Below are 16,765 nucleotides of genomic sequence, written 5' to 3' on the forward strand. Positions count from 1 at the left end.
AAGTGCAATTTTCCTAATACTATTTCTCCTCATAATATACAATTTGAGGAACAAATACAATCCAATATTTAAAAATTAATCAGCAAAATAAACAAAACAAAACAAAAAGGAACTAAGCAGTTTTTGCCTCAAGCTTTTTACCTGGTGCAGTTTTAAAAAGAGAGGGAAAGGGAGATAGGAAAAACACAGTTTTGGGTCCTCTTGCCCATTCTATCCCTTTTCCAGGGTGAACCATAGAAACAGACATCTGTGATGTCACCCATTAAGCATTTCAAGCAGTATCATTTCTTGACCCACTTTTATATTCAAGGTCTATTACTATTCGTGTAATTCCTGTGTTTCAAGTGGACAGAAATGAGAGCATTTCCTCTGCATAACCTAAGCTTATCACTTAGGGTGACAGGGTGATATTGCAAGGGTGAAGCAAGTGTAAGACAGGAACCCTCCACCTTGTGAGTTACCATTTATTGACACAGAAAGTGCTGCTGTTGGAATATGCATATCATTTAGTGTAATAAGATAAACAAGGACAAATTATTGTGTTTCAGCTCCAGTGCAATGTCCATGCCCTGCAGAAACTCTTCAACAGCAGATCAAAGACTTTCTGGGGGTTGTCTTGCTGTCAGGATTCGGAAGTGTTCTGATTTCCCTCTGGAGTCATAAATTGCACCTTGGGCACCATGAGGGAAGAATTGTTCCGGCGGATGGAATTGTTCCTCCTCATGGAATTGTTTCTTCTCATGGAATTGCGCTTCCTTAGAGAATTCTGGTGGGACAATTCACTCTTCTGGAGGGTCTGGATAAGGATGGAAGGCTTCTCGTCCAGCTCTCGGGCACTGCACCTTGGAGCAGCTACTTTCACGGTGTTGCCGAATTTGGAGTAATCCACAGAGTACACGCCTTCCTCCTCCGTCACGATGGACACGAAGCGATGGCCCCACTGGATCTCCTCAGCGATGTAGGAGGTTCTAGCTTGTGTAGTAATGCCAGTAGTTTCAACCACTCCTTCTAGAATCACGATGACCTCCAGGTCTTGGTTGGCCAGGTCAGTGGCCGAGATATCGTACAAGGGGCTGCGCTTGTCAATCACATGGCAGATGATCAGAGGGGCCACCAGGAAAATGTTATTACTCTCAAGTGGGTTGTCAACAGGAATGTCCAGTTGGTGAATAGGTACCACCTCACCTTCCGGGGTCGTGGTTTTCTTGACCACTTGGATGCGCACAGAGGCACTGATGATCATGCTTTTCCTTAGGTCCCCCACGCGGAACATGAAACATAGTTTGCCATTTCGGACGGCGATTACCGCATGGCGGCTGAAAATCAAGGTTTCTGCCCTTCGGTGAGCTTGGGCTGTTTTCATGAAAATGCAGCCCAACATAACTGCATTGATGATTAAACCCACAATGTTCTGTAGAATCAGGACTGTGATAGCCAGAGGGCATTCCTCAGTCATCATTCTCCCTCCAAATCCAATTGTCACTTGAACTTCAATGGAGAAGAGGAAGGCAGAGGTGAAAGACCTGTAAGGAATGAGATCAGAAAAGAGTGCCATCAGTTCAGATTTTTGAATCATGAAATAACACGTGAAGCTGAATTTCTCATGTTCTTCTTTCAAAGGCTAATTTTTTTTCATAAGTATTGTTGATTAACAATTTTGTGTTACTTTCTGGTATACAGCAAAGTGATTCAGTTATATATGTTCTTTTTCAGATTCTTTTCCATTATAGGTGGTTATATAATATTGAGTATAGTTCCCCATGTTATACAGTAGGTCCTTGTTGGTTATCTGTTTTATATATAGTAGTATGTATATTTTGATCCCAAACTCCTAATTTATTCCTCTCCCCTCCTTTCGTCTTTGGTAACCATAACCTGATTTTCTACATCTGTGAAACTATTTCTGTTTTGTAAAGAAGTTCATTTGTATCATATTTTTAGATTTCCACATATAAGCTATATCATGATATTTGTCTTTCTTTGTCTGGCTAGGTCCATCCACATTGCTGCAAATGGCATTATTTCATTCTTTTTTTATGGCCGAGTAATATTCCATTGGAGAAGGCAATGGCAGCCCACTCCAGTACTCTTGCCTGACAAATCCCATGGACGGAGGAGCCTGGTGTGTGTGTGTGTACTACATCTTCTTTATCCATTCACCTGTTCATGTCCAAAGGCTATTAACTACTTTTGGAAACACTAGCCAACTTAATGTATCAAATGCCCTATTCTAAACATAAGCACTTGTTCATTTTCTCTCTTATCTGCATGTATCATTGTGAAATACTTCACTTTCACAAGTGAAAAGTGAAAGTGCAAGTGGCTCAGTCGTGTCCGACTCTTTGCAACCCCATAGACTATACAGACCACGGAATTCTCCAGGCCAGAATACTAGAAAGGGTAGCCTTTCCCTCCTCCAAGGGATCTTCTCAATCCAGGAATCGAACCCAGGTCTCCCACATTGCAGGTGGATTCTTAACCAGCTGAGCCACAAGGGAAGCCCAAGCATTCTGGAGTGGGTAGTCTATCCCTTCTCCAGGGGATCTTCCTGACCCAGGAATTGAACCCAGGTCTCCTGCATTGCAGGCAGATTCTTTACCAACTGAGCTATCAGGGAAGCCCTTCACTTTCACAAAGGCATAGTTTATTTTGTTAAAATCCTTCAAGCTGATGTCTATTATTTATTGCCAAGCTGTGTTTAAGTGACTCAAGTTATATGGAACATACTGAGTCCTGAGTGAACTTTTTATTATTTACAACCTTTAAAATCATATTCATTAGTGAACACTATGTACCTTATATAGAGAAAGCACAGTGCAAAAGAGTGGTACAAAACATGTCCTTCAAAATACTAGTATTTTTAAATAAAAAAAGAATGCTGTGCTATTTGGAACCAAACATGTTTTCTTATTGATTGTTTCATTTTGTTCTCTAAGTGATCTAGAGAATACTGATGCTTTTACAGGAAGGATTTGAGGTAAATATTATTAAGTGACTATGTCAAGATCATAATTAATAAGGACACAAATCCTCTCATTTCTGGCCTAGTTTCTGAAAAAGACACAAGGAAGGGGCCAACATGTGTAAGGATTTTCTTGGGAAGATTTTTCAAACTGTGCTTCTCTTTCTGATCACAGTGTAAACACTGATTTGGTAGTTTAGGGTGGACCTGCGCAAGACTTTTGAAAAGCTTGCAGATAATTCTGATTTATCTCCCCAGTTGAGAAGCACCGCATTTGGTCATTTTTCTCTTTAATTTATTCACTTAAGTACATAACCCTTACCCTTACTGCTGTGGCTTCTTAATAGAAACAGTGTTAGTCATGTCTGCCCTCCACTCCAATTTCAAACTTCTCTAATTTTATAGATGATAGGTTAACTGCCAAAGCATTAGCTGTTTCTTAATGCCACACACAAGTGAGCAAAATGTTTAAATATTTGGGTTCTGAATATACACACTATATTTTTGTGGGACACCATGAATGGTAAGCAAGCACACATAAGATGATTTTTTTTTTCTACTAGGCTCATAATCAGGGATTTTTATTTTTTATTTAATTGAAGCATAGTTGATGTCGCAGATGATTCCTTTAACTTTTAAATGAAAAAGTGCCTTTCTTATCCTTTCTGTTGCTAAAAAGATTCATGGAAAATGACAACGATTGCTTTTTGCACTAGCTACAAACAAGATATACTGTATAAACCAAAACCATGGCAAAGAAGAGACCCCAGAGAAGGGGCACGGACACAACACTGATTTCTGATAATGTATACATACTTTGATCCCCTGGAGAAGGCAATGGCACCCCACTCCAGTACTCTTGCCTGGAAAACCCCATGGACTGAGAAGCCTGGTAAGCTACAGTCCATGGGGTCGCAAAGAGTCGGACACGACTGAGCGACTTCACTTTGACTTTATACATACTTCAGGCTTTCCCAGTGACTCAGTGGTAAAGAATCTGTCTGCCAATGCAGGAGATGCAGGTTCGATCCCTGGGTCAGAAGTAGGAAATAACAACCTGAAGTAGGAAACAGCAACCCACTCCAGTATTCTTGCCTGGGAAATCCCATGAACAGGGGAGCCTGACAGGCTGTAGTCCATGCGGGTCACAAAAGAGTCAGACACGACTTAGCAACTAAACAACATACATGCTTCATGGAGCAGTGTAATGATGAATATGCCCAGATAAGAGACTATTCATATGCGATTTGTGTATGTTATTTATTTATGAACGAACTTGCTCCAAACATTATATGGTGCAAGACTCAGCCTTTTAATGAACACCTGTTGTGCTAAACAACCTCAAGAGATGAAAGTGTTTAGCTTCTGGTTTGTTCTGCTACAGAGGGACTTATGCTGAATAAGAAGAAGAAATACATTGGTTTACTTTCTGACTCATGTTAGAAAGTCATCTACATGAAAGGGAAGGTGAACCAGCCTAGAAGGAGAATGTTAAATATTATTTGGATACACTAGAAAATGTTCATTATAATAAGTTATTTTCAGTTTTGATGACAAGGGGGGACATTGAACTTATGAAAGGAAAGGAAATGCAAAAAAATTAGACATATTATTAGTCATGTTTTAAATATCCTTTGGGGAAAAAATAGAAATTTTTCTGTTTCTACTTTTTTTTGGTGAAAAAGTATTATGTACAGTTGGTTATGATTAAAATTTATATTGCACTGAAGTATACATAGTACCACAATATTAAAATAAAACCAGTAAGATTTTTAACATTAAAAGATGTTCAATAATATTTTTTAGGTAAGAAGTAAAATTTAAAATGTTAAAGTTAAATCAACTATATTTCAATAAAAAGTTTAAAAATGTTTAGATAATCATCTAATGAAAAATGAATAAATAAAATGCTAAAATTGTCACACTGCTAAAATCAAGTTTCTTTCATTGTATCTGCAACACTATTTCTCACAGTGAATTGAATGTTCACACCAGCAGGAATCCATCAGAAGAATGAACATACCTCAAAACACCTCTTGTTGAACAATAAAAGCTAGCAGTAAAACAGCTTTTAATAACCAGAGCACTCTGTCAAGTTATTTTACAAAATCACTGAAAATATCTCCCTTGGAATGACATAACTTTAATCAATTGCCTAATGAGTTTTTCCACAAGGAAAGCCAGTATTTTCATCTTGTGAATAAAATCTGTCATTTATTTTTCAAGGTTTATTATGTCTGTTTCTTTTATCTCATTTCATGTGGGTCTACTTCAAGTTTATTAAAAGTGTACCTCGATAGGAAAATGATTCACCAATAGCAGTGCCAATAAATTTCTTAAAGAGAAATATTATAATGACATCTGACCTATACATATCTGTTAAACATAGTATCTTGTTTCCTTTATATTTGGTGTACTGATGATCACGTACATTTCTTTACCTGTATTTTCTTTGAGGCAATAGTTTGTGACAAGTTTAAGTCAAGAAAATATTATCTAACTTGATGGTAAAGGCAATGGATCAATTCAATTTGGCTTTCCTCAAAATTTGAGCTGAAATCTGGGGTATGTGATCTCTGTGACAAATATTACACGCCCATTTTGATAACCTGGCATCGCAACTAGTCAGGGAAGGGAAGAATGGGCAAGTTTACAGTCTGGGTTTCTGCTTCTTGCAGTGGTATGCTAATTTCACATTTCAGGATCAGTAAAGGTTTTATTCTTTCCAGTTTCCTGACAGAACGGTGCCTGTTCAAGTTGCTTTGTTTTATGAATTCTGTGAATTTGGGATATTATTCAAAAAATGTCCTGGAAAAATTGCTAGTATTATTACAAATATTTCTCTTCAGGAAGAATACTTTTGCAATTGATGTTATCTTTTTCCATCTTTAAACAAAAAAATTAAGAGACAAATCACCCCCAAGTAAATGTTCTTAGGCCATGTGAAAATATGAGAAGAGAATCACTGAAACCAAATTCACTTATCTTTGAAATATTTATGATATAAGAAAAAAAAATCAGGGCAATCTAAGAACTGCCTTCCTATCCTACTAAAGCTTTTAGAGAAAACCACAATGTTAAGTCACTTCTACGTAATCTCTTCCATCAAACATTTGCATCAATTTCTATCAAAGATTAGCTTTTTTCTAGTTCCGAATGTTAACATAACTTTTAATTTTGGAATTAAAGCAGGCAATCAGCTATTCAAGATCATCTTGATAAAGAAGGGCTTAATATTTATTTCATTTCTGGTAGATTTATTTTTAAAATTTAGATCCCCTCTCCACCAGTATTTTCCTAATTTTTTTCATTATTTCCGAAAATGTCACGGGAAGAGAAGTCATGGAACATTACTAGCATTTGCACAACATTTTTTGTTGATCAGAGATATTTCCTTTTGGATACTGGAACTATGGACAGCAGCTTTTCAGATGGACAACTAAATGTGTGCTTTTTTTTTTTTTTTTTTTTTGAGGAAGGCACTCAGTGAAATCCTTTTTAAATAACCAGTATAATATTTTCAAGGCTAGCCCAAGGAATTGAAACTACATTCTCAAAGCCTCCTCATTCAAGGCTGTACCGCCCCCCCCCCAAATTTTAATACATCAGATTCGTTTTTTGTTTTGTTATGTTTTTATTTTTTTGTTTCTGAACATACTAAAATAAAGTCTTTAGTTCACTGTCAACAAAACAACAGAGAGAAGACAGAAAGGGCAATTTCATCTATTTTTCTGTACTGTCTTCCACCCCACCTCAGCCCGACGCCTTCTTACCTGACGTTAGTCACACACACGGTGGACTCCAAGCCACTTTTCTCCATCCCGCTTTTCTCCATGTAAGCATAGATGTCCCCGTGGGCAAAGGCCACCAGCCACCACATGATGGCGAAGAGCAGCCAGCTGCAGAGGAACGACATGGTAAAGATGACCAGGGTGTGGCGCCATTTCAGGTCCACCAAGGTGGTGAAGATGTCCTGGAGAAACCGTCCTTGCTCCCGGATGTTCTTGTGCGCCAGGTTGCAAGCCCCGCTCTTGGCGATGAAGCGGGCCTTGGGGAGGCGGTCCCGGATGCGCGGTTTGCGCAGGTTCTCCGCCGCGATGCGCGCCAGCACATACTCCTCCGGGATGATGCTCTTCCTGGCCAACATCGTCCCGTCACCATAGCCAGCCTAGGCACCTGTCTGCGACCTGCCTCTCCTTCCCTCGAGACCCGTCCTGCGGGAGGGAAACCAAGATTAAGAACTACCCACCCCACCACCCTTCCTCGACTCTTCCGTCCTTGCATGGAGGTGTGTATCTGTATCTTACAGGTGGAGTCCAAAGCTAAAGGTATGATCTTATAGTGCTTGAGTTCTTAGATCTCGGGAAAATTACTTGGTCTGAACCATAACTGCTTTAATAGTCCTTATCGTTTTGAACCCTTAAGGGCACAACCTTAGTTAAAATCAGGAGCTTTCCTGTAAACAGCAGCTTATTTAATGATAATTCTGAGATTACCCGCGTCTGTAGATTACTGCAAAAACCCAAGCGCACCGCGACAGCGAGGAAAACTGAGGCCAGCTTGGTATCACGATCTATTTAGTAAGCTATTCACATGATGTAGCAATATTAAAAGTAGAGAGGGGGAATTCTTTTTCTGTTATTTTTAGAAGTAGGCAAAGAAAAGGCCGTGGACACTCCTGCACAGTATAAATAACTCGACAAAATAATAAGCAGTGTGCTATGTAATTTTACGAAGAGGTATTTTACATTTGAAAGAAGTATGAGTTGCATTTTTTAAAAAAATTCCCATTTGAACTCATAATGTAATAACTTGAACTTCTTTATGACAATGGGATCAACCATACAAGCTGCAGGAAAAACCCGGATAACAGCCTGCCGACTGCGTAAAGAGTTCATTAAAAGAATGTGCCCCGAAAATCCCTCCGACGCTGTCAACCTTTTAAATCTTTTGCGGGTACGCACTCAGCCTCCCCTCCCCTCCCCCGGAGGAGTGTTGAAACTTACAGACTCCGGGCCGCTGGCTGGGCGGCCGCAAGTCCCCGCACTCGCCGGCCGGCCGCGGACAGGTCCCTTGCTGTCCCATCTCCGTGCGCAGGAGCGGTAACCGCGACTGCTGGAGGGACCGATCCGGGGCCGCGTGTCCTAGGGAGAAGAGTTAAAGTAATAAAAGGTGCAATTGAATCTGCACCCACTGGGGCGGGCTGGAGGAAGGGGGATGGTTGTCGCTCTTCCCCCTCCCCCTGCTCGGCTCTGGCCCTGGGCTGCTGCCGGGGGCGGAGGAGGGGTTGCGGGGAGAGGAGCTGAGGGTGATGCTCCACAAATCAGTCTCCCAGTTCGGGCTTTGACGCGCGCCAGCCCTCTGAGGCAGCCGAAATTCCGAGATGGGGGCGGGAGAGGGTGGCGGGGGTAGGCGAGTCCGGGGAAGTTAGGGAACCAGCCTGGGGGAGGGGCGGCGGGGGAGGGCGGGGCCTGTACAACCGGCTCTTTCCCCAGTAGCCGAGACCCCCTGCCGCCAGCATGAATTTGAAAGGCTCCCAGCTCAGAGGAGAGAACTTAGAGTTCGAGTGCATTGACGTAAAGAGATTTTTTTTTTTTTTTAACCTGGGTAGGTAACTATGCTACTTCAGATCGAGTAAAACCCGAGATAGAGATCAGCAAATATTCTTCAGAGGCGTCCGGGCTATGTGCACATGTGATTATTTACATTTAATTTCCGCCTGGTAGGGATGATCCAAGTAGATGTTCTGAAACCCACTTTGTATATTTCTTCACCAGCCAAAGCTGGTTCTCAGGGAATAACACACACACACACACACACACAAAACTGCGACCAAAAAAAAAAAAAAAAAAAAAAAGTAGAAGAAAAAAAACCACTCAAAGTCTCTTCCAATAAAAAAATTTTTATCCTGAACAGGGACTGCTGTCAACACTTTAGAACTCAAACCGTCGTCTTCAGTAATTGGTGGCTTTCTGAAATGTTGCAGCTTCTCCCTCTTGTGTAGATGTCCTGATGATAGAATAGAGCAACTGTGCACAAGAAAGGTTATATAGTAAATATCTTTCTATAGCTTTTTGAAAAGGAGCCAGCAAAGACAAATGTGCTTTCTCCCACAGGTCAGGCCTCCTGATTTGGCACTTGTGTTAATGGAAACTTTAATTCTTGGAAATTTCATGTATTTTCCAAGACTCAGAGCAGAAAGCAGTATGGAGCATAAACAATGTGTTCATTTAATTACCAAGAGACCTAAAATTAGTCTTTAATGAAGGCAAATGAAGAATCGTTTTTTCCTCCTAGTGGATAGACCTGCTTAACCCCTTCAAGCCTGGGGATCCTAGTCTATTAGTAGTAGCTCTGTTCTCCACTGTTGTGAATTTTTACAGTAATTTGTGTAGTAGTTTTACTACATATGTGGGGATCCAGTTGTACAGTTAATCCCCTCATTACTCCATTTTGCAATTGGTGTACAATTTATTCCCTGTTATTTTAGCTGGGATAACATTCATCAAATACCTATTTGGGCAAGGGGTATATATATATATCTAATAACAGTTGCTGTTCTTAAGAGATAGACAGCTGTAGTAAGAGACATGGGTTTGATAATAAACTCTAATACTAGTAAGGATATAATTAGAATGTGAGTAGAAATAGAACTAATCAAGATATATTAAGACTAGAAGACTAAGGAAGGAAATCAGCATAGATTATTTGGCATCTGATCTAGTCTGAGGGGCTTCCTCAGTGACTCAGCAGTAAAGAATCTGCCAGCAGTGCAGGAGACACTGGTTTGATCCCTGGGTTGGGAAGATACCCTGGAGGAGGGCATGGCAACCCGTTCCAGTATTATTGCCTGGAGAATCCCAATGGACAGGGAGCCTGGTGAGCTACAGTCCATGGGGTCTAAAAGAGTAGGACATGAGGCAAAACTAATACAATTATGTAAAGTTTAAAAATAAAATAAAATTTAAAATAAATAAATAAATTAATTAATTAAAAAAAAGAAAAGAGTAGGACATGATCACTAGTCTTTGAAAGACCAGATATATTTGGGTTAGGAGCAAAACTGAGAAAAGACATTCCACTTTTCTCAGGAAGGAAGAGTGTGAGGGAACATTGACAAGAGTGAGCCATGTTTTAGTAACAAAGTAATCAGCATTGATGCAGCAAGGTAGGCAAAAGAGTGGGGTTGGATGTGTGGGTCCAGTGCTCCCTGAACAACCTCTGTCACCACCACTCTGAACACTTTAGGAGTTATTCCTGTCCTTGTCCCATGCCCTCTCCACTCTTCCCTGTAGTCCATGAAACTGAGGGCTGCTAGAGAGCAGGGCTGTGTGACTCAACTTTCAAGCACAGCTTAAACATCAGAGGGGCTCAAAGAATACTTTTGAGTCAATGAATGGGAAAGGTAAAGTTGAAAACCATGTTGATACCTAAAAAAAGCCCCACAAAACCCAAAAAACCAGACAGTCTTAAATGCTCAAAAAAAGAAGTTTGAACAGTCTTTAGGAGGTAGTGGTAAGCCATGGAAGGAAGCTGATTAGAGAACACCAGAAGTGCCTACTTTCAGTTCAGTTCAGTCGCTCAGTCCTGTCCGACTCTTTGTGACCCCATGAATCGCAGCACACCAGGCATCCCTGTCCATCACTAACTCCCGGAGTTCACTCAGACTCACATCCATTGAGTCAATGATGCCATCCAGTCATCTCATCCTCTGTTGTCCCCTTCTCCTCCTGCCCCCAATCCCTCCCAGCATCAGAGTCTTTTCCAATGGGTCAACTCTTCGCATGAGGTGGCCAAAGTACTGGAGTTTCAGCTTTAGCATCATTCCTTCCAAAGAAATCCCAGGGCTGATCTCCTTCAGAATGGACTGGTTGGATCTCCTTGCAATCCAAGGGACTCTCAAGAGTCTTCTCCAACACCACAGTTCAAAAGCATCAGTTCTTCGGTGCTCAGCTTCCTTCACAGTCTAGCTCTCACATCCATACATGACCACAGGAAAAACCATAGCCTTGACTAGACGGACCTTTGTTGACAAAGTAATGTCTCTACTTTTGAATATGCTATCTAGGTTGGACATAACTTTCCTTCCAAGGAGTAAGTGTCTTTTAATTTCATGGCTGCAGTCACCATCTGTAGTGATTTTGGAGCCCAGAAAAATAAACTCTGACACTGTTTCCACTGTTTCCCCATCTATTTCCCATGAAGTGATGGGACCAGATGCCATGATCTTCGTTTTCTGAATGCTGAGCTTTAAGCCAACTTTTTCACTCTCCACTTTCACCTTCATCAAGAGGCTTTTGAGTTCCTCTCCACTTTCTGCCATAAAGGTGGTGTCATCTGCATATCTGAGGTGATTGATATTTCTCCTGGCAATCTTGATTCCAGCTTGTGTTTCTTCCAGTCCAGCGTTTCTCATGATGTACTCTGCATAGAAGTTAAATAAACAGGGTGACAATATACAGCCTTGATGTACTCCTTTTCCTATTTGGAACCAGTCTGTTGTTCCATGTCCAGTTCTAACTGTTTCTTCCTGAGCTGCATACAGATTCCTCAAGAGGCAGGTCAGGTGGTCTGGTATTCCCATCTCTTTCAGAATTTCCCACAGTTTATTGTGATCCACACAGTCAAAGGCTTTGGCATAGTCAGTAAAGCAGAAATAGATGTTTTCCTGTAACTTTCTTGCTTTTTCAATGATCCAGCGGATGTTGGCAATTTGATCTCTGGTTCCTCTGCCTTTTCTAAAACCAGCTTGAACATCAGGAAGTTAACGGTTCACATATTGCTGAAGCCTGGCTTGGCGAATTTTGAGCATTACTTTACTACCGTGTGAGATGAGTGTAATTGTGCGGTAGTTTGAGCATTCTTTGGTATTGCTTTTCTTTGGGATTGGAATGAAAACTGACCTTTTTCAGTCCTGTGGCCACTGCTGAGTTTTCCAAATTTGCTGGCATATTGAGTGCAGCACTTTCACAGCATCATCTTTCAGGATTTGAAATAGCTCAACCTGGAATTCCATCACCTCCACTAGCTTTGTTCATAGTGATGCTTTCTAAGACGCACTTGACTTCACATTCCAGGATGTCTGGCTCTAGGTGAATGATCACACCATCGTGATTATCTGGGTCGTGAAGATCTTTTTTGTACAGTTCTTCTGTGTATTCTTGCCACCTCTTCTTGATATCTTCTGCTTCTGTTAGGTCCATACCATTTCTGTCCTTTATCGAGCCTATCTTTGCATGAAATGTTCCCTTGGTATCTCTAATTTTCTTGAAAATATCTCTAGTCTTTCCCATTCTGTTGTTTTCCTCTATTTCTTTGCATTGATCGCTGAAGAAGGCTTTCTTATCTCTCCTTGCTATTCTTTGGAACTCTGCATTCAGATGCTTATATCTTTCCTTTTCTCCTTTGCATTTCGCTTCTCTTCTTTTCATAGCTATTTGTAAGGCCTCCCCGACAGCCATTTTGCTTTTTTGCATTTTTTTCCATGGGGATGATCTTGATCCCTGTCTCCTGTACAATGTCACGACCAAGATGGCTTTGAAGGTTGCATTTCTAGGTAGAGTCCTTTCAGGCTCCAACATTCTGTGATGGGCAGGAGGGGACACTGGAAACTGTCGTGTTAATTAGAGAAGGAGTGAGGTCTAGGGCTAATAAGCAATGTCAGTAGACAATATACAAATGTATACAAAAAGAATGCTACAGAGTCAATATTTGGAGGGTAAAGTCACAGAGGACTGTGACATTGTGATGAAAGAGAAATAGGGAAATTGAATGGGAAATGGTGAATTGTTGAGGAGAATTACAAGAAGATTAGTCACAAATCCATATCAGAATGTTATGGAAATTCTGGTCTTTTGTGATAATAATAATATTTAGAATTCAGTTTTTTTTCCTAGTGAGATGTAATTCTTCCAAATACGCAGTTTCAAGTTTTGACTTGTTTTGGAATGATAAACTCTGTACTGTACTTTTTAGTAGTCAGTGCTTCAAATTAATTCAAAATAAGGGCACTAAGAACACACATAATAAAGGTTAAAATTAAGAAACTGATAAGTAAAGTTTTGGCAATAATACGCCTAAAAACAAATAGCAGCCATCCAGATGGAGATTGTGTACTATAAAAGCATCACAGGCTTTCTTTTTCTTTTCTCTTTCCTTCCTGACATTTTTTAAACCAAGTCTTTATGGTTTTTTCCTCTAATTTTTCTGTACTGAATGGAAGCTGCATGAGGACACATAGTTTGTTGTTAATACCACAGACCCAGTGTCTGGAATTGTTCCCAGCTCCTGGAAATGGGTACTCAACAAATACTCGTCAAATGAAGGAAAGAAGGAATAGTGCTTGCAACACTGTGTTTCTGTCTTACACTTACTCTAACTCTCATCTTTCTGTCTTTGTGTATTTACAACCATTTCTCATAGCCCATATAGATAATCTGAAGCTTGGGGGGGTCTCCTTGAAGTCTTTATTGTTGTCATTGTTCAGTCACTAAGTTGAGTCTGTTTTTCAACCCCATGAACTGTAGCCCACCAGGCTCCTCTGTCCATGGGATTCTCCAGGCAAGGATATTGGAGTGGGTTGCCATATCCTTCTCTAGGGAATTTATCCGACCCAGGAATCAAACCTGTGTCTCCTGCATTGACAGGCTTATTCTTTACAATTGAGCCACCTGGGAAGCCCTCCTTGAAATTTGGGGCCATATCTGTCTGCGAAGATTTCATTACTTATCATCTCTCCCTTCTTTGTTTATCTTTTCCTTCTCTTCCCTTCAAACTCCTCCTTCCTCAGCAACTGTCCTCACTACTCCAGGTCCCCAGCACTTAGATTTGTTTACATTTGAAACTTGTTTAAACTTGGCATTTGCCGGCTATGTTTCTCTTGACAACTTTTGAACCTAATGGAGATATACCTGTATCCCCAGAGATCTTTGTGGACACAAGTAGCTGCTAAATAAATATCTATTATTAATTGATTCTAGTTCTTCCCCCTATGATCCCCTTTTTCTCATATTATAGGCCAAATAATGAACATTTAAATTTACTTCTGAGAAATTTGTGAGGGAAATCAATTTTTCAAGAACATATTTACTACTTCAGGCTTATTTTATTGGCCTGTTTATTTAATCACTCTTGCTGTCATCCACTTTAAATTTTCTTAACTGTTCTATAATGTCCTGATTGCCCTTTTAAGAATGAAGACTGATTTGTGCATTATTCCTAGAGGAGACCTCTAATGAACAGAGCTAACTTTAAATTTTATGATTTTCTTGACTTTAGGAATCCAGTAAGAATCTGCTCGTTACATTCCAGAGAAATTTATACAGTAATCGGGGAACAATTTAAGGATATCTATTTACTTATAAGTAAACATCTGTTAGATTCCTTTTAGACTTTATGTGCATTTTATTTGCAGATAAAAAGATTTCTGCAGTTCTCATTCTCCTAAGAAACAGAGTTGGTCGGGTGACTTCAAACAAGAAAGGCTGATCCTTTCCCCATTTGTCTGCTGCTTTGATTATCAAATACAAATCAGTGAAGTCCTTGAAAGGACCCTTTTAAATTTTTTTATTTATTTTTTAATTGAAGGATAATTGCTTTACAGAATTTTGTTTTCTGTCAAACCTCAGCATGAATCAGCCATAGATATACATATGTTCCTTCCCTCTTGAACCTCCCTCTTATCTCAGGTAAAAGGTAAAGGCCTTGCATTTGATGACCTTGCCTTTGATTTGACTTGTGAATTTAGAACTCTTGGTTTGTCTGAGTCTTATTAGATTTTAGAATTTGGAGAGTCTTCAAATGACAATGGAAACGATTCATGTTAGCAGCCCAAATAACAGTTCGTCTATTTGCTTGATCTGCTGCTTTATTAGTGTCCTCATATAAACCACTTTGGAACATATTGCTTTGGAATCAACTTAGTAAAACTGTTACATAAACTAGTAATCAAAACAACATGTTATACACTCACTTTTTGGAGTTATCATGAAATGGGAATGACAATATAACCCTTGGTACTTATCTGTTCCAGTGATTTCAGAGAACATTTCTTTTTTAGATATATATCTATTATGTGCAAAAGAACCTCACTCTCCAAATTAGGTTACCCGTTTCTTCAATGATATCAATTAGAGCCATCAGTGAAAAAAAAATTTCCATGCGGCTTGCATGTGCAACACCTCAAACTTCTGCCAGCTCACAGGTGTGAATCTGTGAGCCAGGAAGGGGGCATTCATAACAATGACTATCTTTTAATATACAACCAGGTGAACAAAACAAAGCCCCGGCTCCAATGCATTCTTAGGAAGGTGTTAGCAAACAAGTAGACAAGTAATACATTCTATAATTATCAGTGGTGTTGAAATTTATAAAGAGAGTAAAGCAGGAAAAGGAACGAGAGTAATTGGGGCCAGAGATGAGCCATTTTACAGAGTTCAGAATAGACCTCTTTGTATGTGTGCCTGCTAAGTCACGTCAGTCGTGTCCAACTCTTTGCCATCCTATGGACTGTAGCCGTCCCGTCTCCTCTGTCTACAGGATTTCCCAGGCAAGAATACTGGAGTGGGTAGGCATTCCTTCCTCCAGGAGATCTTCCTGACCCAGGAATCGAACCCATGTCTCTTATGTCACTTGCATTGGCAGGCGGGTTCTTTACCACTGTAGCTTGCCAGGCTCCTCTGTCCATGGGATTCTCCAGGCAAGAATACTGGAGTGGTTGTCATTTCCTTCTCCAGGGATCTTCCTGACCCAAGGATCGAACCCGGGTCTCCCACATTGCAAAGATTCTTTACCATCTGAGCCACCACGGAAGCCCTAAAACATCTGATCCATAATCCTAAACCCTTTTTAGTGAACAATATCAAAGTGAGGATTGTTAATCCGTCATCCAACTACATGAGAGACACATGGTTACCTTATTTTAGGCTCCTCCAAGCTTTTATGGAAGGAAAGATAAAATAAGATAATTTCTTTGGTCCCTAGATTGAAATATCTTTCATGAGATGGTATAAACACTTCTAATGAGGCACATTTAAGAATGCCCCTGGAGAATCTATTGCCCACTTAGGTTTAAGAAACTCATAGAATGATTATGAGACCAAGATGACACAATCCATACAAAGCACTTAATGGCCGGTCTGTTGTAAATACTTAATAAAGGTCAGTTCGAGTATTATTTTTGGGACCCCCACCAACCTCAGAATCCCAACTACCCAGCACTTATACTGGCATGTCCTCAACTCTTGAATTTAATCAAGACTGAAAGCGAGTCAGCCAAGATACTGGTAATAAAATAGAGACCCAAGAAATCAGCATGTCTGGTTTACTGTAATAGTGTCTCCAAGAGAAAAGTGGTTTCATCAGTCAAGTAGAGCTTCCCCATGGTAATTATTTTCTACTGGTAGGGTGAAAAATGCTAGTACTAAACAAAGCGGGTACTAGCATTTTCTAAGAGAAGATGGAGAATAGACGCTGTCACTGTTACTGCAAGCTGTGAAATTTTGCCATGATATTCTCAGGCCAAAGACAGGCAAGTTTGCAGAAGCCTCAGGTCTGTCTTGCTATAGGCTTTTTTGAAGCTCTTAGGGAGACAGCAATTCCCAACAATGTCTTGATCCATTGCTAAGCTTTCACGTCACTATGTTTTGAAAAATCAGTGACTCATGCAGTTCTTGGAAAGGGGAACCTGATATTTTCCAGAACTCTCTCAGGAGGGTACTCCTTACTGCCACCTTTCAAAAATGCCTGCTGCAGAAGGGCTTTTTAGAAGTTGAACATTTTAAAGTGACATGTAGACTCATTGGT

At 40.2% G+C, this 16,765-nt stretch overlaps 1 protein-coding gene across 1 annotated transcript; it reads right to left on the reverse strand.

Annotated features, from left to right (window-relative positions):
* Positions 1-448: 448 nt before the first annotated feature.
* On the reverse strand, positions 449-8,291 carry KCNJ8 (potassium inwardly rectifying channel subfamily J member 8). Its single transcript, XM_055571732.1, has 3 exons — positions 7,969-8,291; positions 6,736-7,176; positions 449-1,523 (listed from the first exon to the last, which is right to left on the reverse strand). Exons 2-3 carry the CDS (start codon positions 7,107-7,109, stop codon positions 623-625), a joined length of 1,275 nt encoding a protein of 424 aa, XP_055427707.1. The 5' UTR covers positions 7,110-7,176; positions 7,969-8,291; the 3' UTR covers positions 449-622.
* Positions 8,292-16,765: the final 8,474 nt, after the last annotated feature.

This window comes from Bubalus kerabau, chromosome 1 (genome assembly GCF_029407905.1).
Source record: "Bubalus kerabau isolate K-KA32 ecotype Philippines breed swamp buffalo chromosome 1, PCC_UOA_SB_1v2, whole genome shotgun sequence".
Lineage (NCBI taxonomy): Eukaryota > Metazoa > Chordata > Mammalia > Artiodactyla > Bovidae > Bubalus > Bubalus kerabau.